Below are 27,999 nucleotides of genomic sequence, written 5' to 3' on the forward strand. Positions count from 1 at the left end.
GATGAACATATATACGCTAAAAGCATTTGGTCAATATCATGATCGTATATTTGACAGAGGTGTTTAGCGGCTTTCATATCTGAGCTCTTCAATTCCACCATTTTATAATTCCTTCCTATAGGAGTTTGACTTTACCTCTGAATGGATGCACAAGACACTAAAATACTGAGGAAATGAGAACAATTTTGCAAACAATGACACAAAAAGCTTTAATTTAAATAGGAGGGGCAAAAAGTATCACATAAAAAACTGTACAGAACTTTGAATATTGAATAACAGTTCTTAAATAAAACAATCCCCCGTTTAACTAAAAAAAAAAAAAAAAAACAGGATGGTGTACTATTTTACAATAGTTGTGCAAAAGCAGTTTTAACTGATTCATTCTCCAAACTTCATGAATCCATGCTGAGAGCGAATCTGAGCTCTCGACAAGCACAGACACACTGAAGCATGGCTCCCCTAAGACTCCAAGTAGTGACTTCCATTGAAAAATAACCAGAAATCCAATAATAATAAAATAGATTTATATATATATATACTTTAAATATATTTATATACAAAACATGCTGTACATATATGGCAGAGATTGGTTAAATCCCTTAAAATCACTGACACCCAAGACTATCCAGTAAATTGTGCTTTCTCCCAGGAAAGAGAAGTACTCCCTGTTGCTTTGGAAACACCGCCCTAAAGATAAAAGAAACCCAGAGAAATGCTTCTGATGGGAAGAGACCGAGAGATTGATGAGCCTCTACCCAATCCTGATTTAAGCCAAACACTCGACAGCTGTGAAAGTCCACTGGAAAAGGCCATAAATGAGCCAAGTTTAGAGATTTGAGACAGCATAGATTACGTATGGTGATTGAGATCAGACTAAGCTAAACAGACTTTTAATATAGTGTTCAAACAACTTGTGATATCAGACTTTGTGTGATGGGCAGAATAGCAACTCTATACTAAACTATATATAAATATATCTATCAGTGTTATAACGCATTAACGTCCGGTGGTTTAAGCGAGTATGAAGAAGTGAACATGATAATGGCAATAAATGAAGCAGGGCTAACGGCACACTCTATCAGACATAAACACACACACACAAAAACAGATTTATATCCATTTTGAAAACTATATGGGACGGGTCTAATAAAAATAAAACTGAACAGCAGACAAACCAACTGGTAGCAGTATTAAAAAAATAGAGAAGAATCCTAAACCCTTTGTTTACACAAAGACATTGTGTGTCAATTTATAAGGCACCATTTTTACCATGGCGGCCCTTTTGCAACCCATTTCAGATCACAGCTGGGCCATGTCAAACGCTAGGAAATTATATGCAGAACAGCTTAATAGCTTTTAATCTCTAAACCACTTTATAAAGAAGATCGAATTATACCACAAACTGTTTAAGATAAACTGTGGCTATTTCAGGCATGATGTCAGATGTCACGAGGATTTGACTGCAAGGATTTGATATGTTTGTTGTTGTAGAGGCAGTAAGTGCCATGCTTCCAACAGCAGGCAGTCTGAACTTCTACCCATTCATAAACAGCAGATATATGACAGAAAACATTTAACTTTCCAGTTGTATAACACACACACGCACGCACACACACACTGAGACGAGAACAGTAAGGTGATAAACTTCTCTCATTGGCTAGATCCAAAAACGGGGTGGGGGTTACAGTTGAAATCAGAGCATCTCATCCAACGCACAAAGCCACACCCCCTCCATTTCCATTTGAGATCAGCAATTAAATAAATACGTTATCTTTGTCTTTTTAATCCCCGCCAAGTTTTTCCAACTAAAACGCTGGAGTTTAGAAGTCAAAGGAGCAGTAGTTTGGTTAGTTCGATTAGTAGTAGAGGGGTGGTGCAGTAGCAGTAGTATTGCAATAGAGGGAGACAAACTGCAGGTGCTTGCAGCAGCACTAAAGCAGGGGAGCCAATGGGAGGCCAAAGCCCCTCACCATATCGCATAGAGAGCATGTCTGGGAGTAGAAGGAAAGGTCATCTTTGATTGTGTGATGTATAAAGAAAATAAATAACCCATATCCAGGCTAAAAAAACGAAAACTGATAGGTGTGTTTTTGATGACAATTCTGTGGTCGTCCATTTCTTCCCATCCCAGAACTCAATTTACAGCCCATGTTGGGAGAAGCACCACCAGCAGAGGGAAAAAACTGTGCATGTTCGAGTCTTATCCCTGAAGCTCGCAAAAACTGTGATTGTGTGTCGTTTACGAGTGAGATCACGTGATATGCATGCATCTGATGGACCGCCCCCACACCAATGCTGAACCCAAATGTTTTTCTGGAATGTGTGAGCTATGAACTGAAGGCTCAGTGAGGATGAATCGAATCAAAAGTTCCTGTGGACCTGAAAGGCGAGCGACTGATGTGGCAAAAAGCTCAGGGGTTCAATCAGAAATCAAGAAGAGAGACACTTGGACTTCAGTGGAAAGAAAAAAGCTTGGGTGATTTTAAGGCTGCTACAGAAAAGAGAGTTCCCTTTTTGATACAGGCCATGGTTTTGCATTTATTTAGATGACACAACCCTCTACTTATAAAAAATATTGAATTAAAATCCCTTAACATTGCACTGACAGGCTACTTATTTTGGCTTATGAGCCTCGCGGCCAAAACAGTGGCCAATAGAAGCCTAACGGGAGCTAAGTTCAACGAGACGAGACTTAGCTAAACCAGAAAGAATATTTCCAGAAAACGTCTAGAAATATGCAGATAGGACGCTGTGATCCTCAACGGGATTCTGTACTGGAAAATTCCTTCCAGCTGATCTGATCCCGGCTGTGCTGGTTTAGCTGTGCAGGTTAGTCTCTGTGCAGGCTCAGCGGAGGTGGTCAAGTAAAGGCAGTTCTGTTGACTCGTCCTGTGCACTGGGTGGGTCTGGCGTAAGGGGTGTGGTCTCTGTAGGTACGGCAACTCCCATTGGATCCAGTGTTTGGCTGATATCAGATGGCGGGACAGGAAGGGGTGGCTGTGAAGGCTTGAAAGTGAAATTTAAAGCGAATAATTAGTATAACCAAATTTAGTATTAGGGCACTTAGGCCCAGTTTTACTAAAATGTATATCAGTACACATAAGCAAAGATTAATTTATTAATGTCCTAATTTAACTAAGGCTTCCTCCTGGCTTAATCTTGTAAAACTCACAACATCTAAATGTTAAGACACTCATAGATTTTAAGTGTATTTTTGAGGTAATAAGCATGCAATATGCTCTTACCTGTATGCGTACGCTGTGTGAAACTGAGAAGTCCCCTTCCATCGCAGCAGGTCCATTAAATCCCTTCCTCCCGGGCAGACTCCACTTGCTATACAGGGCCTCATAGGGCAGCCCGCTGCCGTGACCCAGACTCATACCCCTCTGAGATGTCCTGTGGCTTGGGTTGTCCTGCAGACTACTGGGGCAAAAGCGATCTGCAGGCGGTAGAGCCACTGAGCCACTGAAAGACAGCTGGGAGCTAGAAAGATGCTGTCCCAAAAGCCCATGGATGGAAGCGGTTCGGTGCATGGAGCTGCCCTCTGATTGGCTGAGCAAGGCGAGTGGGAGTGGCTGGGGATGCAAAGGCCAGGAAGGTCCAACGGGGTTGTCAGTTCCTTGGGAAAGGAAGAGTGTGAAACTCGGAGCTTTCACAGACCATTGATTTATTGATTGTAGGTGGACTTTCACACAAGACATGAACAGTAGTACAGAAGCAGCAGGTGTCTTACCTAGTGAAGGTTGTACAGTGGTAGGATGGGCCTGTGTGAAGCTGGGTGCTGTGCTCTGGGGTGGATGAACTGCAGGATTATTACTAATGGAGGTTGATCCACCACCACAGTCTGAATCCTCAATATTACCCCCACTGTTACAACCGGCACCACACCCCTTCTGGAGTCTGAGAAAAGCAGATAGCATATGTGACATTACAACACTGCTGCAGTTTAGCATATTTACAATGATACAGACATAACTGTTTATCTAGTGTTGTTCTCTGTATTTAGCATGTCTTTTTCAATTTAATGCTGTCACCCCAATAAAGACTTAATGTATAAGTGTCTCAAAAACTGATGCAATAAAAAGGTTTGATCAGACAGTTGTAAATTAACAGCTATTTAACAGATGCATTTATAGCGACTTACAAATGAGAATCCCAAGCAGTTTGCAAAACATGATCTATGATCTATAATATCCTATAACAGACATATAAAATACATACAATAGAACAATAATTTTTACAATATTTATAATAAAATAAAATGTGTAATATAAAATGTATAATAAATAAATAAAATTTATAATAAAGTTTTATAATAAAAATGGCCTTAATATCTGTAAAAGACCTGTATCACCTATAATATCCAATAAGACCTAAAATATCCTACAATATCTATAATAAACATAAAATAGCCTATAAGACCAACAATCGACCTATAATACCTAAAATAGCCCATAATGTCCCTATAATATCCTAAAATACATATAATAGATCTAAAATAGCATACAATACCTATAATAGACCTAAATAGCCTATAATATAATAATATCCCTATAACATAATATCCCTATAATATCCCAAAATACATATAATAGACCTATAATATCCTCAAATACCTATAATAGATCTAAATAGCATATAATATCTGTAATAGACCTATAATATCCCAAAAAACTATAATAGATCTAAAATAGCATACAATACCTATAATAGACCTATAATATCTATACTATCCTCAAACACCTATAATAGAACTAAAATAGCCTATAATATCTGCAATAAACCTATAATATCCTAAAATACCTATTATGGATCTAACATAGCATATATCAATATAATATCTATAATATGCTAAAATACCTATAAAAGACCTATAATATTCACAAATACCTTTATTATATCTAAAATAGCATACAATACCTATAATATCCTCAAACACCTATAATAGATCTAAAATAGCAAACAATACCTATAATAGACCTAAAATAGCCTATAATAGCTGCAATAGACCTATAATAGATCTAAAATAGCACACAATACCTATAATATCTATTATATCCTCAAACATCTATAATAGATCTAAAATAGCAAGCAATACCTATAATAGACCTATAATATCTATACTATCCTCAAACACCTATAATAGACCTAAAATAGCCTATAATATCTGCAATAAACCTATAATATCCTAAAATACCTATTATAGATCTAACATAGCATATATCAATATAATATCTATAATATGCCAAAATACCTATAAAAGACCTATAATATTCTCAAATACCTATATTAGATCTAAAATAGCAAACAATACCTATAATAGACCTAAAATAGCCTATAATAGCTGCAATAGACCTATAATAGATCTAAAATAGCACACAATACCTATAATATCTATAATATCCTCAAACATCTATAATAGATCTAAAAAAGCAAGCAATACCTATAATAGACCTATAATATCTATACTATCCTCAAACACCTATAATAGACCTAAAATAACCTATAATATCTGCAATAAACCTATAATATCCTATAATACCTATTATAGATCTAACATAGCATATATCAATATAATATCTATAATATGCCAAAATAACTACAAAAGACCTATAATATTCTCAAATACCTATATTAGATCTAAAATAGCATACAATACCTATAATATCCTCAAACACCTATAATAGATCTAAAATAGCAAACAATACCTATAATAGACCTAAAATAACCTATAATAGCTGCAATAGACCTATAATAGATCTAAAATAGCACACAATACCTATAATATCTATAATATCCTCAAACACCTATAATAGATCTAAAATAGCAAGCAATACCTATAATAGACCTAAAATAGCCTATAATATCTGCAAAAACCTATAATATCCTAAAATACCTATTATAGATCTAACATAGCATATATCAATATAATATCTATAATATGCAAAAATACTTATAATAGACCTATAATATCCTCAAATACCTATAATAGATCTAAAATAGCAAACAATACCCATAATAGACCTAAAATAGCCCTTTAATATCAATATAATATTGGTAATATCCCAAAATACCTATTTTAGAACTATACTATTCTATAAGACCTATTGTTGACCAATAACATGAATAATATCCTAATCCAGACCTAAACTGTTCTATACAAGACCTATAACGTCCTACAATAGTCTTAAAGGGGACAGAGAATGAAAAAAAATTTTTACCTTGTCTTTGTTGAATAATGGTAGTCCCGCATTCACAAACATACAAAAATGCTAGACATGCTAAACATCTCAGTCTCATAGAAATTTCGCTTTTAGAAATGTCAGCCAGGAAACGGCCCAATCTGAAAAACTGATGCTTATGACATCACAGGGATCTCACTGCCCCTCCACTTTAAAATAATTGGCTACATTTTTTGAGTGGCAGGAAAGTCAGACAATCAGTAATGAGTTCCCCCACCCTAATAGAGCTATCTGAGAGAGGTTTTTAGGTAGCTTCTAAGGCATTGCAGACCCAAACAAAAAAATGTTTGTCTACATGTCACATCACAGAACAAGGAGAAATACCCCGCTCAATCATTCTATGTCACCTTATATAATATTGTCAATATTATCTATAGTATGACACTGGCTTCCAAAAAGTCAGAAATATAAAGCAGCTAGAGGAGGAGGAAAGCTTAAAGTGAATGATAGAAGACAAAACAACCTATATATGATTTTTGATAGTAGCTCCTATTGTACCCAAATGTAACTTTAAAAGCTGCTCATAATTTAAAGTAGCTTAACAATAAATGGTGAAAAATGAGATGTGCATGTTGCCATATCCAACCTGTCCCAGCTACTGATGAACCAAGTGTAAATGTTGTGAGGGCTGATAGGTCCTCCCCAAACGGAGCGCAGCTGAGCATGGGCCCCGGCATAGGAGGTGGTGAGTGGGGACACGTAGATCGGGTATCCGATAGGCTGATCACAGGACGAGTTAATCATGTTCCTCAGGGCTTGCTTGGCATTCTGGATGCTGCCACGTTCAGGGTTTCGGTTTCGCAGGAAGACCAGCTCCTGCTGCTGACCGGCCCACAGCCCACGCACACACTCTCTGTTCACCTAAAGGAAGCAACATGGAGAATAATTAGTTACTAGTGACTAATTACAATCAGACTTATAGCTTATCTTGCTAATATTGCTACTTTAAAAATCTCAGACAGCACATTTGCATTCCACACTTTATGCTGACGGCCAAAAAGAGCAGCTGTTGCTTTGCTTCATGTATGCGTTAAACAGACCAGAAACTGTTAAGACTGGATGTATTACGATGTTTGTGAGTGTACACATAGGCTTAGACAGCGAAGCACCTTAATAACTCTGAAGCTGAGGAAGCGTTTGTTCAGCATGATGATCTTGTATTCGTCACTGCCGTCGTCCATGACGTGGCGGAGAGCCAGCAGAGATGGCATGTTTGCCAGGATGGCGCTTCGCCACACAGGGTCACCCTCATGAGAGATAAGCATCTTCTCTTCATTTGCTGTGATGGCATCATACAGAACCACTGGGTCCTCATATTCATCAGGAGATGTGAAGTGATCCTGCAGAGGACAAGGAGGTAGATGGGAGGTGGTTTGGGGAGTACGTGCATACTCAAATCTGTGCGATGATGGCCCATTGCTTTACATTAGAGCGCATAAAACTTCATATTATATGAAGGCTGTTTGTCATTTATGCACATAAACAAGCTGGATGTTTAAATCTTAAACCATTAATGCGCTACACATTTCACAACATCCTTTATATTTTATGGCACTGACAAGCTTAATAGTTAAGGTGCTTAAACTCAAAAACACTTTACTGCAGAATCCCGCGGACCAATCGGAATCAAGTATACATTATTTGCTTGCATCACCATTAGACTATTGCCGTTTTATACAGCATATAATGCACACAAAAAACTACTCCTAAATTAATTTTAGTGTAAAAACAGGTCTTCAATGAACGTCAGAAGGATTCATGTTTACCTGGTGAAGTTTGAGGGACATCCGTACGCCTGGAGCTACCACCCGGTTCAGCAGGTCCATGTCTGCAAAAACCCATTCGTCTCTTGGCGAAGTGATACGAAAATCACCCTTGAACAGAGCATGAAGGCCGTAGAGAAACGGCTCCAAGCTGAAGAGGTAAAGGTGTTGACAGTAAATCAGCTTCGGACAATAGCGACTACATTTAGAAGTAATGTACCTCAAAAAGGTGTACAAGTCTAATACTGATGTCATGGGGTCTTACCTTGCCGACATGCTGTGTGAGGCGGTTCCCAGAGCTCGACGGCCCAGAATACACAATCCAAAACAAAGTGTGACAAGAGGGGAATCTTTCTCGCTCTCGACCGGCTGGAAAAATACACAGTGACTGTTATAGCTTTGCTTCCTTTCACCACAGGGCAGCAGCAATATACAGTAAATGAATAAATGGCTGAACAGAATTGTGAATCAAACCGTTTGTCTGCGACTGTTACAGTATTTGATCCACTCCAGGTACACCAGGCAGAAAGACGAGGGGGTGATGCCGGATGCCCGGTGATCGTAGTCCTCATCTATATTCAGGTTGAAGGTGGGGTCACTGTCCACATATGCTGGGCTAAGACAGGGCCGTAACGCATCTTGCACGGAGTCATTCGCCAACCACTCTTCCAGTTTGGGTGAGCGGGTGACGTAGTAGATGATACTCTGTGGTAAAAAAACATCAATGATTGATTTGCATTTTAACTGCTTTTCTGATGAAGCATGACTTTAAGGTCACGAGTGCAATTTCCAGGGAATGCACATACTCATAAAATCTAAAGCTTGGATGGCTTTGGATAAACACTAGTGTAAGCAGTGGCGGTGGAGAGGAGTTACCTTGACGTAGTATGTAATGAGAATCTTGCGCAGGTCAAAGACTTGAAGCATGGAGGCTGCATTGTTGTCGCTGATGCTGTAGCCCTCCAGCACGTATTTAGTGGCAGCTACCTCCCAGGCCAGCCAGCGTTGGCCAAAAGCAGCATTGAAGGACAGCATGTGGGGAAGATGACCTGGCTCACAGCAGCAACAGCCTTCATCCTCCTCCACCCCTTCAGTAATCGCCTCCACCTCCCTCTGCTGACAGTATGTACCTGCAAACAAGCAATTAAAAAAGGGTATCTAGAAGAGTGACGAATTATGAGATTGGGTACATGAGAATGAGATTTTTACACTTTTTTTAGGAAATCCTCTATATAAAAATATATAAATGGGACACTGAAATCACATCATTTTAACTAGTCGCAAATTGAGTGTTGCCGCGGGAAACGTGCAAGTTGAAAAACTTGAACTTTTGTGAAAAACTGCTTCACATTAACCAATCCGGAGCTTGCTCTAGTAGTGACGTGATTTTAGGAAGGGAGCGGAGTCGCAGAAGCCCCTGCCATGACGCCAATTTCCGCATGTCTTTCATTGTCTTGATGACTAGAATTTCACGCGCGAATGAAGAGAGTAAACTCAAAATGATCAAGCGGCAAAACGCTTACATTTTGGCCATACAACATTTAAATCCATTTAACCCTGTAATGGTCACTCCCCTTTTTGAGTGTGAAGGTTAAAAGGTGATGTACACCTTCAAATTAAAATAACTAATATAACACTAGAAAAATAAAACCACAAGTCTCAACTAGTTTTGATCCAAAATTCAAGTAAAAAATGCTGTCAGACTTTTAGTGGTTTTACAACTAATGAACACAACGGTTTGCTGCATACTCTTGTCACAAATTAATAAATTACTGTAACTGCATTATTATTAATAATGCAAAAAAAAAATTGAAATATGAAAACTACATTCTTCGAGCTTTCCAAAAATATATAGTTTGTCAATATGTCGTCACGTTTATAGGATAGTAGTGTTATAATTATAAATACCATTCATATTTATTCCTATGAACAAAATGACTTTTATTATAGACTGTTTCAGCAGTAACAACATAAACAAGCGGCTTTCTTAGTCAACACTTAACTTCCCGTAAACTCAGCTAAGAAGAAATAAAATCAAAGTCCTTTAAACGTAGTGTATTTATATAAAAAGCAAAATTAACGACACGTAGATTACCTAGAAAACCAAAACATGTGTTATTTTTGACGAAGTATTTAAACTGAAATCGGAAGTAAAGTTCGGACCAGATGTGCATTGCGTCACCGCACATGCGTCCGATGAAACAGTCTATGTAATTTTTTATCTTTAACTCTTTCCCCGCCATTGACGAGTTATCTTGTCAATCTGCAATACCGCTATTATCCACCTTCCGCAACTTATAAAAACCGGAAGTATTGCCCTAGGGCAAACAGCTGTATGTCCGTGTATGTTTTAAAGATCGCTCTGCATCTGATATCTATCAAAAGTCCTTCACAAAAATGGAATTATCTCTGCTATTTGCTCAAAATTTGGTGTTTTTGATGACCTACACATATTTGAGAGGTGATAAAAACAGAACACATGAAGGCAGGATGAAACAGATTTTTTAGTTTGAAAGCAGTTTGTCTTTTATTTCATATATTGTATTTTGATATTTAAAAAGGAGCATTTTCTGGAAGGCATTAAAATTTTGTGAAAATCATGAAAAATGCTGGCGGGGAAAGAGTTAATTGGATTTAAAAGATGAAAACTACATTCTTAGAGCTTTACAGATTTGTCAAGATTATTTCAGGTTTATAGGATATGTAATAAAAAATATAATAACCACCACCATGGGCCCACCTGTTGGCCAGTAACATTGTAGGAAATTACTCTTACTTTTTGCAAAATTGTAATGAAATCCGAAACCTGAATCTGAGAGCTTTCCAACGATATATAGTTTGTCAAGATTAGTGTAGGTTTAAATCTTCAAAATTTGTCCAATTCCTTACAATAAAAATGATACAGCACTGTAATTCTTGAGCAAGAACATTCGTGTAAATCATATAAACTCAGAGTGAGGGTTTACACTTCTGATTTATATGAGTTCCCAGACAAAGATTATTGGAAACCCAACTAAAAAAGCACATGCAGTAAAAGACAGAATATAATGCATGCACTGTAAAAGGTTTTTCCATAAAATCAACTTAATGCTGATATCACGAGACATTTTAATCTCATCACACCCATTCTGTCTACATTCATATTCATGCCAAGCATAAAGTAATACACGAATACAAAAGCATAAAAACAAAGTATTTCCCTTCAGAGTCAACTCTGAATCAAAAAATGATGGAAGTCTTATTTTAATATCCTGTAGTGCATGGATTGGCACTGTCGATCCTGGAGTGCCGATGTCCCACAGATTTTAGCTCCAACCCTGATAAAACCTTGCCTACCTGTAGTTTTCAGCTGACTCTTTAGACCTTGATTAGCTATTTCAGGAATGCTTGATTAGAGCTGGAGCTAAACTCTGCAGGACATCAGCAATCCAGGACAGACGTTGCCTACCCCTGCTATAGTGGATGCCTTTTGTTTCAGAAATATGAGCTTGGCATTAAAAGCCCATATAACAAAAAAAGATCTTGCAAGCTCACCCCTGAACTCCAAGCCTCTGAGCTGGAAAGTGACAAGGCCGTTGCCGATCTCAATGATGTGTACGAGAGCATTGAGGTAGTCTGAGGCCAGGATGAAACAGTCTCCTGTGCTGTAGTTACCCCAGCGGCCCAGCAGAAGGTCCCCACATAGGGAGTGCTGCAGGGAGCGTGTCAGATGTTCATAGAAGATCGAGTTCAAGTTGTTGTCATCAGCACCTATTTGAGAGGAAAGGTAAAAAAAAATTTAAGATTGCATATGATGTCTAGTACCTCTCTTAACAATAAGTACTCTGTATTATTTGGGTACTATAAAGATCACGTACCAGGGTTGCGGTCAAGCTGAGTGGCCAGACGTGTATTCGAGTGATCCACCCGTTTAGTGCTGAAAGAAAACGGTAATGAAAGATTAGAATTTTGTCTTTAATAAATGTATGTTACTTCAAATCTTGTATGACTTACTTGTAGTCTCTCTCCCAAAATTTCACAGGGCGAGTGTAAGAGGTGACAAACACTGCACTGCCCAGTACAGGGTTAAGAGGAGTAGAAAACAGCGCTGAAAAGACAGCTTGCACAAACAGCATGGCCGAGTCTAAGAGCATAACTTGAGTTAAGGGTACAAATGACCTTAAAAGAGCAGGTCACATTCAACACATTAGCGACAAAGCACCCTAAGCGAGAAAACATTTTTTCAAGAAATGCACCTGGGTCTGTTAAAAAAAACAAATTAAAAAACAGGGGCTTGCTATACCTCATGTGAAATCTAGTAGAGTTTGAAATTGTTATGACAGCCATCAGGCCTTATTTGCATAGGCCGCATAATTTGCCTATTATTGCATAATGCATATTCATTGCTATTCGTCCCTGCAGAAATGGCCTTCGACGGTGAGCTCACATTCTTTGCATCGCTGTGCAGACAGGTGCATGTGCTCTTTTGTGCATGTTGAAATAAAACCAAAAGGACACGAGCTAAAAAGAAAGAAAGAAAAGCAAACAACGGTTTCCATTTTTAGCACCTTGTCTTGCTGAGGCATTACTTAGCTGCAGTGCTAAACTGCTGCCACAAGTTCTCGCATGTTAATATCACAAATACACCGCAGTCCACAAATAAATACTGTAATGTGAAATGAGACCCACGAGGTGAAATCACATTTGATCAAAGTGACTGTCAGTAAAATCTAAGCGAGCAGAGAGGTCATATCAACCGTACATACAGAAGGGGAGTTTTTTTAAAAACACAATGTTAAGTTCACCATCTACATGAGTAAAGGATACGGGGAACAGCAAAGGGCTGTGCAAAGGCGTGAAACGCAGAACCCCATGTGATCTGCCAAGGTGCAATGTAGGTCAACACGAATCGCAGCTTATACAGCAGATCCCACAGCTTCTCCCGCGTGCAAAAAAACGATCAGAGAAAAATCAGTTTTAGCAATTGTTTCACAAATCCACTTCAAAAGGGTGCATGCAGATACATTATTAAAACACATCTAGCTGTTTCAAGTGTTGAGACATGTGGGTGTACTCTCAGACCTTGCTGAAGAGGATGGACATGCAGTAGTAGTCGAGGAGGAAGGTCTGGGAAAAGCGAGGGTAATCAAATTGGAAGAAGAGCGCGGTGAAGCACAGGGTGACGTACTGCTGACACGGCACACAGAACGATGAACGAAGCAGTTTCATTCCAGCCACTGAGATGAACAGAGCACGGCCACTAAACAAAGAGAGACAAACGTTGATTTACATTTGTAGAAGCTTTTGGAGAAGATAAAATTAAGGCCCAATCCTACTTCTACCACTTACACCTCTGTTAAGCACATTAACGTGAAGAGCTAGGGATGTCAAGCTTAGGCCATGTCCCAAATAGCGCACTTCATGTGGACTTCGGCCTTGTGGCCTTAAATTGCACGTGCTCGCTTAGTCTACGAGTCCGTAGGGCAGAGTTCACCAATCCTGCTCCTGGAGGGCCGGTGTCTCTGCAGAGTTTAGCTCCAACCCTAATCAAACACACCTCAAGCACCTTAATAAGCTACTTCAGGTGTGCTTGATTAGGGTTGGAGCTAAACTCTGCAGAGACACTACGCTTAGAAGTGTGCTCATCAGCGCCTCCTTTGCACCCTTTATGCGGATTTCGGTGAAGTCTGCACTGCTTCACGCACTTTATCAACCCAGAAGTCCTTGCGAAAGACAATCAGACAACGGATGGGAGGAGTTCACACTAATGGGCAACTTCTCGGCATGACGCACAAGTCCGTTTCAAAAATATAACTCTGATGTGCCCTCATGGATTCACGTCAAGGGTCCCTAAGGTCTGCACTACATGATGTCATTTAGGTGTGGTCTCTGAGGATGTCCACAAGTCCGGAGTGTGCCATTTGGGACAGGGCCTTAGTTGGAGGGGTGGGGCCTGATAGCCCTTCAAAAGAAAGTTTTTTCGAACCTTACTTCAAACAAAGGGGTAAGAAATTTTCCATGATGACTGGTCATGCGACTATAATTTAGGTGTTTTATTTTTCATTAATAAAGTTTTTATTAACAAATAATCATTTGTGTTATGTTACGTTCATCATGTGTTTATATTTATGGTCATGTTATATAAAGATGTGCTGCTTTGGGAGAAAGTCCAGGGCCACTTTTTAGGCTTTAACCCACTAAACGTATGATTACAGGTGACGGCAGCATGATAAACATTGCATGTACTTTAACATAGGGCGTATGATGACTTATGACGGTGTAGTAGTTCTGTCCCATTTCTTAGGGAATTTTTTATCCCTTTCCATTCCACTTTGTTTCAAGGGGTGAGTGGTAGGCGTAGGGGTATAAAATAGAATTGGGATTGGGCCTAAGACTAAACAAATTGCACATGGGATAAATATTATGACTTTAAAGACTGCATGTCTTTAATATTTTAAAAAAAATCCTGATATTTTTGCAAGTGAACTGTGGAAAATCTGTGTAAACTGAGAAGTAGCAATTTCCTGCAGCCTGAGATTCAGAGAAATCTTGAATGTTCTTACTAGGCGCCAGGTTTATCCGGGTTTTGGCTGACACTGTGAGCTTCAGTGGTCAGGGAGTTGAGTACCACAGCCGGGTAAATGACATATTTCTCCACGCACTGTAGCCAAGCGTACAGCTTTTCAAACCACATCAGTTGAGCGGCATCTGAGACAGACAGACACAGAGAGAGAGAGAGAGAGAAAGGTCAGTTTATCCGATTTCGCTCACTGTATTATTGTGCCTGTGGATTTGACTACTCACCTCGAACCTCAAACTGACTGTACTCTCGGGAGCGCAACACAGGATGGGCCAAGCAGAACCAGGGCAGCTGTTTGCGGAGTTGAGGCAGGAGGTAGTGTGTGAACAACCCCACCACTCCAGCCAAGATGTACAGGACAAAACTGAGAGCAGGCTGAGAAAGATCAAAGCATTGCTTTAGAAAGGAGCTAACATGATGTCTGAACTTAGACAAATTCCCAATTTACATCATCCAAACACTGGATCTCAACTTACCTGCAGAGCAATGAAGACTGTACTGGCACTAATAGCAAAGGTAATGATGGCCATTAGAGGACACATGACAAGGTCTGAGTGAAGTGTCTCCTTCTACAAAGATACAGTGCGTTTTAAGAAAAGAAAGAAAAAAAAATTTTTAAGTAAAAGAAATACAAAGAAAAGTGCTTTTTACCACAGAGTTGCGCAGTTTCTCTGGTAGAGGGTCTTTAATCTCTATCGGAGGCTCCTCTGGTGTTCGTGTTTCCAACTCTGGGAAAAGCTTGGATCGGACCAGAGACCTGTGGGGTAGCAGCATGGACAACATGTTAGATTCACTAAAAATGTTACGAAGCATACTGTACGTAAGGGTGAATAAGTAATAAATGTGATGTCGACCAGAGAATGGTAGGATCGCTGCTCTGCCTGCTCAGGTGATAGGACAAGGCTAAGAGGAGACCGCAGAACACAGAGAATAGCACTGGCACATGTGCATCTCCCCATGGAGCCTACAAACACACACATAAACAATGAGCAAAGGAGGCAGAGCTTAAATTCAGATTCACAGAGAGAAATCATGTCACACTTACGTTGATGGCACCAAGGCAAAATCCATAAACCAGAGCTGCCACCAACACACTGCGGAAGAGACTGTAGACTGACGATAGTGGGCTTGTAGTGGCTGAAACACACATAAATATAACTGACTAGACCTTCCACCAGAGTGTCTTGTGGTAGACATTAAACAGTACATGTTTTCCCAGGGATACAACCCATGACCTTGGTGTACACAGTGGCAAGCTTTAACAAGGTTTTGGGATTTCGTCCAGGAGTGTCACTGTCATGAAGAGCGGAGCTTAAACCCAACACCTGCCTGTAACTTTTATGTAATCCTTAGTTAAGTTTGTTTAGATGTTTGTGATTTAAGTTGGACTTATACTCTGCAGGACAGTGGTGCTCCAGGAACAGTGCCAAATAGTCCTACTCTATGAGTTGAGCTATAGGAACATCAAAGCCATAGCATATTATAAAATATGAATAGACAGACACAGTATGTCTCACCAGTTCCACCAAAAATGTGCATGTCCACCTGTTCCAGCAAACACATAAGGAAAGTGTTGACCTGAGGTAGGAGCCCAAACAGGAAGATCATTGGAAAACAGAGTGTGAACACTGTAAAAAAAATAAAGAAATAATCACATTAATGTTATAAAACACCATTTATAAGAAGTTTTCACAACACTGACTTTGAGTAAACGGACCTATAAGCATGTCTCTAGCACATTGCAGGAAGTGGGCGGAGAAGAAGGTTACCCCGTAGAGGGTAAAAGGCCGCAAACCGTCCCAGTTTCCCACCAGGTTAAACACCCAGATCAGCACGCAACACAGGCAGAAATACACCGGTCGACTGTACACAATGATCCAGTTGTGTCCCTGCAATGCAGACCATGCTAAATACATTTCTGTATGGTTTACAGTTAAATAAGGCTAATACACAGATGTAATACTTACATGCATTGGAGATGCTGCATCAGGCTGTACACTCTGAAAAAATGGCAACAAAAATATTTTGGGTGAATATATTTTTGCATTGTTTGGTAATATGACTTTGCACACTTGCAGGACCATACAAATGTATTTACTTTGTTGTTATGCCTACATAACAAACTACCTAATTGTTTTAAGTGGTTTGGTTTTAGGTTTCAACTTCCACACTGACCTTCAGCAAAGAGTACTGACAGCTGGCAATGACCAGACAAAACTGGAAGACCCAGATGTCCCTAAAGAAGCCTTGAAGAAGCAGGAGGAAGCCAAGGAATGCCACCAAGCTGGCCAACACTACCGCAAACACGTTTTCCCCCACGCGCCGGTTCCTATGGCAGTCAGGCAGGTTATAATACAAAACATGCCAGAGTCAATCATGCTTATAACCTGCCATGTGACATTCTGCAAATTTTGGCAGCTTGAAAACATCTCACCTGTCCAGTAAGGCTAGCAATGCTAGCCTATCATAACGAACTCGTAGCCACTTCCCTGGCAGCACCCAAAAGCGGTAATACTGTTTAGGCTTGGCCTTCTCCTCGATCATCAGCGTGTTCTCTTGGGATTCATGTGGGGACTCGTGATCTAGGTCAAACTACAGAGAGGACGTCAATGAAAGCTGTGAATGAAGTAGATTATATAGATGAGCGTTAAAGGTTGAGCCTCACCTCTGGCATGTCCAGGGGTACCCTTCGGACCTGCATGCCCTGGAGGACCACCGGTCTAGGCTGCAGCATGGACATTACCGGTGCCACCTCCTGGACATCAGTGGAGGTGAAGCTGGAGGACTGTGACTGTCGCTCACGCTCCCTAAGCCAATTGAAGGTTAAAGGGGTCAAACACAAGAGCCAGAGAAACAATGCTGGACATCATTATGATTATAACATTTACATGTACATCTTTTTCTGATTATTGAATTTAATATTCTGGTTAAGCCTAACAAGTTATTTACATAAGTCTCAGTTATTGAAATATTCTATTCCTGCTATGCCCCTCCGGAAATAGAAGAGACGCTTACTAAATCCATTTAATTCTCTCAATTAATTCATTCAAGTTCTTATAATAGCACACCAGACAGCAGAATTTAGGACACAAGACAAAAGTAGGCCATTTTAAAGTCTGTAAAAAGTTCTCCTTGTCACTCCCGAAGTGTTTCCCCAATAGCTTTATTTCCAATCTGTATATAATTTTACTCAGAATTACCTTAGTTTTGACATGAGTCAACATAATACTCCAAGTACTATTTAAAAATAAACTTGAGCATGCAAATAGTTGTAGGTATCAGTATTTTAAAACATACTGCACTGGGTCCTCATATCCTCCACCAGCAGGCCCAAAAGTATAAGATCGCTTTACTCCTGAAATGAGATTTCAATTTGTCACAAATTAAATCTCAAGAGGATGTTGGTTATACTAGCATTAGTGTAAAATTGCAAAGAAAACATAAATGGCTCTTTACCGCTTTCGTCATAAAAGTAGTGCACAGCTCCCTCCGAGGTGTCATCAAAGGTGGAGGCTTCATGAACGCCACTGCGAGGCAGCAGCAGCAGGGAGGAGGCGGCAAAGTGAAGGGCTGAGGGGAGCGTCCGTGTTCGGGAGTGAGATGAGGTGCGGACCCTCTGGAGGTCCTGAAGACTGGGAGGAGAGCCCATGGCAGAAGGAGGCGGAGTGGGGTTACTACCTGCATTATGTCGCCTCCGAATGGCCTGTGTCCTCTTTACGCTGCTCACAGAGTCACGTTTACTACCCTCCTCTGGGGCTGAGATAGAAATAGCAAAGATAAAACTTTAGGAAAAGTAATAAAACACTTTAAAGCTGAAATGATAATGAGTTGGTGAAAGAAAAGTGACAACTGCATGAGGTACTCAAAAGTGCTTCTTACCTCCTCCTACTGCCCCCTCTTCCAAAAGCTCTCCTGCTCTCCAACCTGTCTGATTCCCAGCCCAGGAGCCACCAAGAGAGTCAAGTCTGTGGTGGGCCCTGGAAAACCCTTCAGAGTGCACTGTCCGAGCCTCCAGGTCTGATTTAGAGATGGTGAGAGGACGTGGGGCAGGAGTGGAAGAAGGGGGTACAGGTCCCAGAGTAGAAGCAAGGTTCCCGGTGTTGTTTGAACCTCCACCAGCCCCATCCATGCTGAGCACTCTGGCATGAGTCTTGGCACTGGCTGTGCTGGCTGAGCGCTGGGCACTACGAGTATGAGAGGGGCCAATTGTATCAGACTCTTCGCCCTCTCCAGGGCTAGGTAGCTGAGGGATTGGGCCAGGTTGGGAAGCAATGCCAACATTTGCCATATCAGGAGAGTAGCTGGAGGTAGAGGAGCTTGAATCGTCATCTTCATCATCATCTTCGTCACCAGAGCTGAAACGTCGTGGGGAACCCAGGCTAGATCCGGCACTCATGTCGCTACCATCATCTTCATCACTAGAGTCCTCAAACAAGCTCTCACTGTAGGCTTTGGCACCTAGCCGACTGCGTACGGGGATGTAATCTCTGTGTTGGCTACGGTTGTGGTGCCGGCGATAGGAGCCACAGTCGAAACTGCTACTGCCAGCGGTGCCTCGTTTGCGAGGAGCTTTTCTGCGACCAGGGCGGTGACCCACACTGCCTCCTGCACGTAACAGCTTCAGATCTTTAGGTCTCACCACCTGCTGCTGCGCTTGCAGAGATGGTGGCTCTGCTAGGATATAGGATGGGGCAGAAACAGGCAGGGCAGGCTCTGAGCAGACAAAGCCCAGCGCCAACCCTGAGGGTACAGAGCTGGCTTGTCTGGGTGGTGGCAGAGGGGGAAGGGGAATGGGAATGCCACCATCAAGATCACAGGTCTCAGAGGGTCCACTGCTAGATGGTGACGAGTTCTGCAAGGTGGGGTGCACAATGTCCGTAAGCAAAGGGGGAAGGTCTTCTTCCACCAGAGTTCTGTCTAGGACCTGCCCAGAAGAAAGCTCTTTGGAAGGAGAGCGCAGCAGCACGCTGTCTGACAGATCGTCCGTGTCACTGCCCCCTTGTAACTCATCTCCTGGTTTTTGAAAATGTCCTTTACCCTGAGGTAAAGCTGTGGAAGGAGCATTAGACACCTGTTGATGAACCTGACCCAGTGAGGGGCTCTCAAGCTGGGTTGAGTCGGTTTTCTCGCTGCGGTAGCTACTGACTGTACTAAGAGTCTCTCTGTCTGTGGCTACTCCACCTCCACTAAAGCAGCTGTCTGTGGAGCCTGCAGCCAGAGCCACCCCTGTGCGGCTGCCTGGGTGCTCAGCACCAGGTGCAAAAGTGACAGGATCAAGGCCCAAACCCAGCAAATTCTCGCTTAACTCCTCACTCAAGCTACTCTTGATGAGAGGACTTATAGGTGCATCTCCCAGGCTTTCAGACTCAGCTGAGGGTCCAAGGGGAGAGTAGCCACCAAGCCCTTTCTCATCAGGGCTCTGCGGAGATAGTTGCTCCACATCTCCGTTTTCTACCTGTTCTCTCTCATCTCCATCTTCCTGGCTTGATGGGGATGGTGGGATGGAAGGACAATTTGTTGGGCGAAGGCCAACAAAACCTGCTGACATGACATCACCGACCATTAGTCCTCTGTAATCCCCAGCCAGGCAGGCTGGCACCACACCTGCAAAGACAAAAAGCACTTACTACTAAGTGCAATGGGGATTTCCACATGTAGTATAACAAAGTAGACAGAACACTTCAAAACCGAATCCATTGGTTTTTATTAAGTTACCAATCCATTCAGCTATCAATCCAGTCTCACATTTCCCCATTCAGTTTATATTAAAAAGCGTTAACTTAGTCTGAGATCAATACCATAAAGCATAACAATGGGGTTTCTAGGAATACCATAAAAACTTTTCAGACCTGCAGTGAGCGAGAAGACATTTCATTTGTGCAAATGATAAGTTAGTATAATTTCAACTTTATTTTAAAAAAATGGTCTTTAATATCTTAACTTTAAGTACAGTACTACATTACCCACAATCCTGAAATACATCAATCAGAGAGGTTGCTATAACCATGGAAACCATTTCAAAGTACTTTCATAAGTTTTAATAAACAAAGCATGACATTTTATTAAATTTTAGCAGTGCTTATGAAGTTGAAATGGGAATGTACTTACTAGTGTTTTCCCGAGAGTTGCGTCCAATGACGTCTCTGTGTGCAGAGGTCACTATGACATTATTTCTGATCTCTTTGATATCTGGAATGTAAAAATGATTAAAAAAAGTCATCAACATCTGTGTCAATTAAAACTACTTAGGTATGTTACCAAATAGTTACCAATTAAACAACATACCCTTTAAGCCTCCAGGGTCTTCAAGCTGTGGTAAAAAATCCTGGTCAAAGGAAGAAAAACTATTAAGAGGAAATTCCTAGAGCAAAAAAGAATAATGGTAAAGAAATTAGGTTTTTGATGTTTGCAATATCCTCACCGACACCTGGTTCAATCCAAACAGAGAGTGCTGGGAACTGCAGCGAACCGGAGGGGTGGAGTTTACCTTTCGAAACACCGTCATTTCCACACCGACGCCACTGTCTCTGTGGGTACAGGCATGCCGACATGAGCTAAAACTGACTACAGCACAGTGACTGCTCAACACCATCAACAGCTGTTCACCAACCACAACTCCCCAAAGACCGTCTTGTCTCAGAGAGAAGCATTTTGTTACAAACTAATGATATCTACTTGCTGCCTTGAGGGATGAGTGGTAACAGAGAGTTTGACAGTGTACAATGTAGCAATGACTATGTAATGGTTGCTGTACCGATGTTGGCTTCCGTCGTGAGCTCCAGAACCTTCTTCTCCTTCTTCCACTCTCTGGTGGTCTGTGGTAAACGAGGCCTGCCTCTTCTCCACAATCTCACCCAGGTCAAACATGGTATGCAGTCGGAAATTGACTGCTTTTATGGCTGTGAAGAAGGCTGCTATCACAGCGCAGTACACACCAGCAACTAATAAATTGGGAGGGAGGGCCTGAGAAAAAAGGGGTTAAGAATCAATTCAGTGTGGTTGCACTACTTACAACCTCATTTCATTTCTTAAATGACCCTACAGAAAGACAACACAGACAGCAATAGACTTTTGCATTATTTAAGGTGCTCTAACTTGCATTATTAAATCAGATTACAGGTTTTATTTTGCACTTTGTTAAAGATATAAAATGTGAACACATACATTGTTCATTTCTTGATGACAACAAATCACATGTTTAAGCTTTGCAACCTCATGATGAATCAAGCATCACTAAAGACAACAACATTTTGGGGCAGCTTCCCGGAGAGGCTTAAAATTAATCCAGGACTAGGCCTTAAGCCCGGGATACACTGCATGATTTTTGGCTGTCCCAGACGAAAGATTACCATCATGAAACAATTGTGGCAATTTCTGTGATCGTGGCTCTCAATAGGTGGTCCTATGTCTGACAGTGTCGGAAATTGATCATGATCAACGCACAATGTGTTTGCTGGTACAACCTGCAGGTAGGGGTGTCACGATTCTCCAAATCCTCGATTCGATTACATTTTCGATTCTAAGGTCACGATTCAATTCGATTCTCGATTTTTACATATTTTTTTGAAGACAAAAATGATATGCCATTTTTTATTATTATTATAGTTTCACATTAACATGCACATTGCACAACTCGCATGGGGGTTTGTGGGCTTCACTTAACGCGAGTGCTTGCAGAGAGAGGATTCCTTCTTGCAGGCACATGGACTTAATACGCGCGTCTTGGACTCCTCGCATCTGAAATAAATCCAGCATCATAAGCAGCTGTGCTTCTCTCTGTCTTACGTGCACGCGCTCTCGCATCTGTCCGAAGTGTAAACATAAACTAAAGTAGTAATCCTTATGTATTTGTTCAGTTTTATGCGTTTCATGCGAGCTGAGGCAAAATATCTCCTTTGTTTAAAATATAACCCGCTGCATCTTTTACACATCACTCTCACGCACGTGCAGAGAGAGCTGCGCTCTGTCCAAAGGCAGATCACTAGGTAGTAATCCTGTTTATGATATGCATTTCAAGGAGTTGTAGCATCCCTCGTGTTTAAAATATGATCGCGTTCCGCCGGACCGATGTTTTTAAAGGCATCTCTGAGAGTTTTTGTCCCTCGCTTGGCAAGCCGACCGGACGTGACATGGGGGCGTGGCAGCATCGACGATCCCATTTTTTAATTCGAAGTTCGAAGCTGTGACTTAATTTCGATCGATTTCGATTTAAAATCGAAATCGTGACACCCTTACCTGCAGGGCTTGCAAATTTTCTGCCATTTTCTCACTCACGCTATCTTCTGAGACATTGGCCAAATGGCGGTATATGACAGACAACTGGACAGTGACAACTACAGCATGTGGCGGAGAAGGTCGTTTTTTTATTTATTTATACTAGAGATAGAAATATTGATACACTAATCGGGGAAAAATTATCATGATGGTTAGTTGTATCAATATTTTTGCACAGCCCTACTTATGGGGAGGAAAATATAATGCTTATGCATTTTCTCACAGATTTGGATGGGTAATTATCGTAATGTAATTCAGGAATCACGTATTTAAAATTGCGTTCGAATGCGCGCTCGCACTTTACTTTCACGATTGCGCGAAGTCACAAACTGTACAGAAATCAAGGAGTACGGATTTGTCACTGACGATCTGGATCGGTTCAAAATTTCCTCCAACGTCATACTCTCCTTCATTACTATCCTCATCCTCATGTAAAAAAATTAAATCTCCCGCAGCAAGTTTTGAAGGATGTAGATTGCCTGTGCTGTGAAGAAAATTACGATAAAGGCTACAGCATGTGCCGCCATGCAGAACTCATTCTTAAAGCGACAGTAGGCCCTATTTTGCTGATCAGAAAAATTATACAATCTGTAACTGGAAAAACATTGTATGATCCAAACTGTGAGTTTTGTGACCCATTGAACCACTATTAAATGGTGAGTTTATTCAGTGAGGAGATGAGCAGCAACATTTGGCTTGCATGGAAATCTAGATTTTTTGTTTTTTTTGTTAAAAAACAACAGCTTTAAAAACAACAACAAGAATAGCAGAGCAAACATTGTGGTCAATGGACCTATAGGCTTTGTATTGGCAAAATTTGGCACGTCGCGAAAACTAATTAAGGAACACTGTGCTATACACACAACGTCAAGTGGCATTTTCTTATCTGTGACTTAATTTGATATTTCAGATCCATAATCTGAAGTTTATAGAAATTTCAGTTCAGTTAGAAATATTTTTATTGATGATTGTAATCTGATTATTTTGTGTGTTGTGTGTTTTGATAGATGTTTTGTCTTAATATTCTACATTAAAAGTAATGTATTTTTTATTCTACCAAAAAATGATAGAATAACTGATAGAGTGGCTGTCCGAAGGGCTACCAGGGAGGGATTTAGAAATTTTGCGAGCCCTGACCTGCATACCAGTATTTGTTTACCACTAGAGCATGCGGGTGACGTTGCGCTAACGTGTGTCATAGTCGTCAAAGCCTCCGATTCAATAGGTGTCATCATCATACAGTATAGATGCTGCTCATACCAAAGTTTAAACGATCCATGTTGCACAGTGTGAAAATACTGTCTTATAAGATGGCAAAAACCGTACAATGTATCCCAGGCTTGTGTTATATTTGGACATTTAAGTAGTTCTTACAAATATACTTTACAAATAAACCATATTGATGTGCATCTTGACAACAAAACAATGACACTGATGTATGTTAAGATATGTCAGTGCAGAATGTTTTTTAAATTAAGGCAGCTCAAACATGCATTTTAGTCTGGGACGACGATAAACCCTATCCAGGAAACCACCCCTTTATGTTTATCTCATGCTTGCCGTTTTATTATCTAGCTGGCAGACGGACATTAAAAACTTTGATGACCAGATTTCAAAGATATGTAATATTAGCAGGTGTGTTATAAACAAATGCGTGTATATTTAATTCATACAGTAAAGACTGAAGGGTTTTATTTTCATTACTTTTAACAGACATAAGGATTTTTAAAGGCATATTAAATTTCTCTTTGCAGAAGAAATATTTGTTGTGCTTATTTATTTGATTCAATAATATACCCAATTACTGCAAGTAATATAACACAGGCAACATCTGTGGTATTACTTTATCTAGAAAAAATGTTAACAGTTACGGTCATCAAAGAGCTTGCATGTCAGCTTGAAGAATCTGTATCGGCATTGGTATCGGCTGATCACAAAGACAACAAATCGCCATTGACTGCAAAAATCCTGATCGGAGCATCCCTACATATTAGAGGTGTAACGATTAACCGCGCAAATGCGCGTTTTCTCAATGAATGAATTTGAATGAATTACGGTGAAATCCCGGCACATCTAAATGTCAGGGGGCGCTCTTGTGCAGAAACTCCCTTTGTGCCACAGAAGTAGTAGTAGTACAAACGCTATTCCAGGAAATGTCTACAGGAATATTTAGATCGATGTTCTTCAAATTGTTTTTCATGATATTAAAGAATATTTTAAATGATTTTTATTTAACGAGTGTTGCTTTTTTAATTTCACGTTATAAACGACTTCACCTCATAATGATTTTAGATTGATAAGGACTTCCTACTGATCACAGAGCCGTAGTACACGCACAAGCTGTGCATGAAACAAAGAATCGCAGCCTTGCAATTCAGAATCGATTTCAGACAGACATTTTTAATGGGACACGCGATTGAATCGTTACATCCCTACTACATATTATAAATAAATGTAATAGTACAAAATATATATAACTTGAATCGTTGACAGTTTTGACAAGAATACTGTTATATTGGACTTGTTGAAAAGTTATGGAGTCACTGTTTATTAGCTTTACAGTAAGTTATATATTTCACAAAGTAGTTAAAAACTTAACGTTAAGAAGACAATGCTTGACTGAAAACAGGCTCATATCGGCCGATAAAAATCAGCAAAGCGATAAATTGGTGGGGCTCTATATATCGGTTCCAGTGTTTTGTCTCAAGATGCACACCAGTTTTTTTTGTAAGGTATGTTTGTAAAAAATATTTAAATGTCTTAATATATCTAAAGCCTAGTCCTGGATTAATCTAAACTCTTTCTGGGAAACTTCCTCTAAATGAGCTTTGTAAGAAAGAGAAGTGTAAAAACATTATTAAACTGGCACTAGTACTAGTATAAGCACTTAAACATTTTCTAATATCCATTGAATCTTGAAACATTATTTGATATGCGTAGCATGACAACCAATTTATATTTTTCCAGGAAAAAATCTGACATGTGACGCTATCTTGGTTCTTATTCAAAACACAACTTTAGTTTTAGAAAATCCCTATTGCTGCGATTAGACCAGACATGAGTTTCCAAGTCTTAAAAGATCTTTCCACAGAGGAAAACTGGAGATCAGCAGGTAAGAAATATTAGTAACAAGCTAAAATTGCACATTACAGGACATTTTCCAGGAACACTCTGCACGTCAAACGCCCATGGACTGATACTGTAGTTGGTAATGTAAGAAAAAGACTTACCATGTACAGAAGAAATGGGAAGGCCAAGAGGAATATCCAGAGGTAGAGGTGAAAGCAATTGGAGAAGGTACTCTGATGAGGGTCCACATACCATCCTCCGGTCAATGAAGCCCACACTCCCTGCCGCAATATCTGAAGAGCCTGAGAGCCCATCTTGTCGTTTCTCAATAACACAACCCAGGCCTATGATGCTCCGTGTTTTAAAAGTTCCCTTGGCAAAGTTTTTAGAGCGGTACTTCCATTGGAACCCCTCAATGGACTTTCATAAACGTGTACTGAAAGGCTGCCCAAAAATTAGCAGTAAGTGAGACAATCCAGAAAAACTTCAGGTCTGTGTTCCTTTCAATCGCTCATTTACATGTTCATCCAGCAGACCCCTATATGTAGTGCAGTTCATCGAGAGTTTTTGGCACAACAGCGACCGAAAGGCTACGTGAAAACATTCATCCTGAGGAATCATCAAAACTGCCTGGTTTGGTTTCTTTGCAACTTTCCAGCACTTTAAACAAACACAATTCCATAAATAAACAAGCTGTTCTGATGACATGCTTAAGATGAACTGTGTATTTTAAAAATGGTCATTATTATCCTATCTGTGACTTGCCAACGGTTCTTTCTTATGGACTATAATCTAACTTTAGACATGTCAACAGGTACTGGATCAAAAAACAACTGCATTTGGTCTATATGCAAAAAAAGTTCCACGTTTTTATGCTTTTGTTGTTCTTATTAGAAATATGATGTACAGCTTCAGAGTCCTGAGAATTTAACGTGTCCTAGTTTTTTCTAACATGTCCTAGTTTTTCAAAACAAATCTGTAAACCTTTCCACTTCTAAACAAAAGATATGTAAATATGAACACAGTTGATTTTTGATGTAATGATTGGGTGTATAACAAATATTAGATATTTATTTACTTAATAACTGATGTCTGATTTATCCCCATTTATATCCATTTTACCTAAAGCCTGAACAAACACAGGAACATCTCAGCTTGTCCTGTATGGCAGTAGGTAAACTTTACAACTAAAGATGGAAAAATCTGAGCACCCTCAGTAAGCAAAAGTCATCTCCTAAATAATGGAGATATGACAAATGTCTCAATGGATTTGGCTTTGGCCAGTCTTCCTATCAACTTAAGCTAATGTTAGCATAGATGTGTTAGCATAGATAGTCTCGGGTAGCTTTGACACTGTATTCAATTCAAATTAAGACAGTAAAGAGAAGCAAGTGTACAACATACTATCCAATAACACTTCACGGAAAATGTTACTGAGGTGCTAATATTTTTAAGAGTGTAAACAAATGTGATTAAAGAGCAACATCGCTAACACAGACATACACCAAGACGAACTGTTCATTTTGAGCTTGCATCAGTCTGCCACGCACCAAACCAAACACTAAACTACATAAATAATAAACGTAACAGCAATTTAAATGTTCCTCAAATTATTTTTGACTAACATCTCTCACGGCTAAATTTTACCTAGCACTTACTAGCCACACAGTTAGCATGCTACAACCAGCAGTGAGACCTCTCTGACTTTGGCATAAGTGTTAAGTAGCAAAAACGGTCGGTGGTAGTGCACAATTTAATTCCTTCAACGCTTAATATCTGATGTCGACGGGCTTGCAAGAAATCCTGATCGGAAACAAGAGCAGGAAACCGCAGGAGAGCGAAACTGAATGCGAGTTAGCACAGGCTAACGACACCACGGACTGTTTTCTCCTTTTAACGAAGGTAACTACACAAAAACAAACATAAGACGCAAAATATATCTACGTGGTCACCACAGCAGCCATGTCCTTGTTAAGTCCGGGTTCGCTGTGTGATAACTCCAGCGATAAAAGCCCACAATTTGAGCTTGCTAAGTTCCAGTGTCGAATCGGTTCATTCACACAGGTAGCAAACACCCACCTACAGGAAGAGA

At 40.2% G+C, this 27,999-nt stretch overlaps 1 protein-coding gene across 1 annotated transcript; it reads right to left on the reverse strand.

Moving 5' to 3' along the window:
- Nucleotides 1-5: 5 nt before the first annotated feature.
- Nucleotides 6-27,980, reverse strand: LOC135776423 (pecanex-like protein 3). Its single transcript, XM_065287120.2, has 34 exons — nt 26,069-27,980; nt 21,319-21,527; nt 20,986-21,091; nt 20,850-20,889; nt 20,673-20,753; nt 18,444-20,168; nt 18,021-18,320; nt 17,862-17,919; nt 17,230-17,371; nt 16,999-17,156; nt 16,740-16,893; nt 16,532-16,564; nt 16,282-16,453; nt 16,082-16,192; nt 15,610-15,701; nt 15,419-15,528; nt 15,216-15,321; nt 15,041-15,133; nt 14,789-14,939; nt 14,548-14,692; nt 13,067-13,244; nt 12,812-12,920; nt 11,999-12,128; nt 11,863-11,921; nt 11,540-11,755; nt 8,882-9,135; nt 8,480-8,710; nt 8,271-8,374; nt 8,009-8,156; nt 7,352-7,582; nt 6,829-7,103; nt 3,734-3,900; nt 3,246-3,619; nt 6-3,006 (listed from the first exon to the last, which is right to left on the reverse strand). Exons 1-34 carry the CDS (start codon nt 26,219-26,221, stop codon nt 2,848-2,850), a joined length of 6,774 nt encoding a protein of 2,257 aa, XP_065143192.1. The 5' UTR covers nt 26,222-27,980; the 3' UTR covers nt 6-2,847.
- Between the last annotated feature and the right edge of the window lie 19 nt (nt 27,981-27,999).

The sequence above is a fragment of the Paramisgurnus dabryanus genome, chromosome 18 (genome assembly GCF_030506205.2).
Source record: "Paramisgurnus dabryanus chromosome 18, PD_genome_1.1, whole genome shotgun sequence".
Lineage (NCBI taxonomy): Eukaryota > Metazoa > Chordata > Actinopteri > Cypriniformes > Cobitidae > Paramisgurnus > Paramisgurnus dabryanus.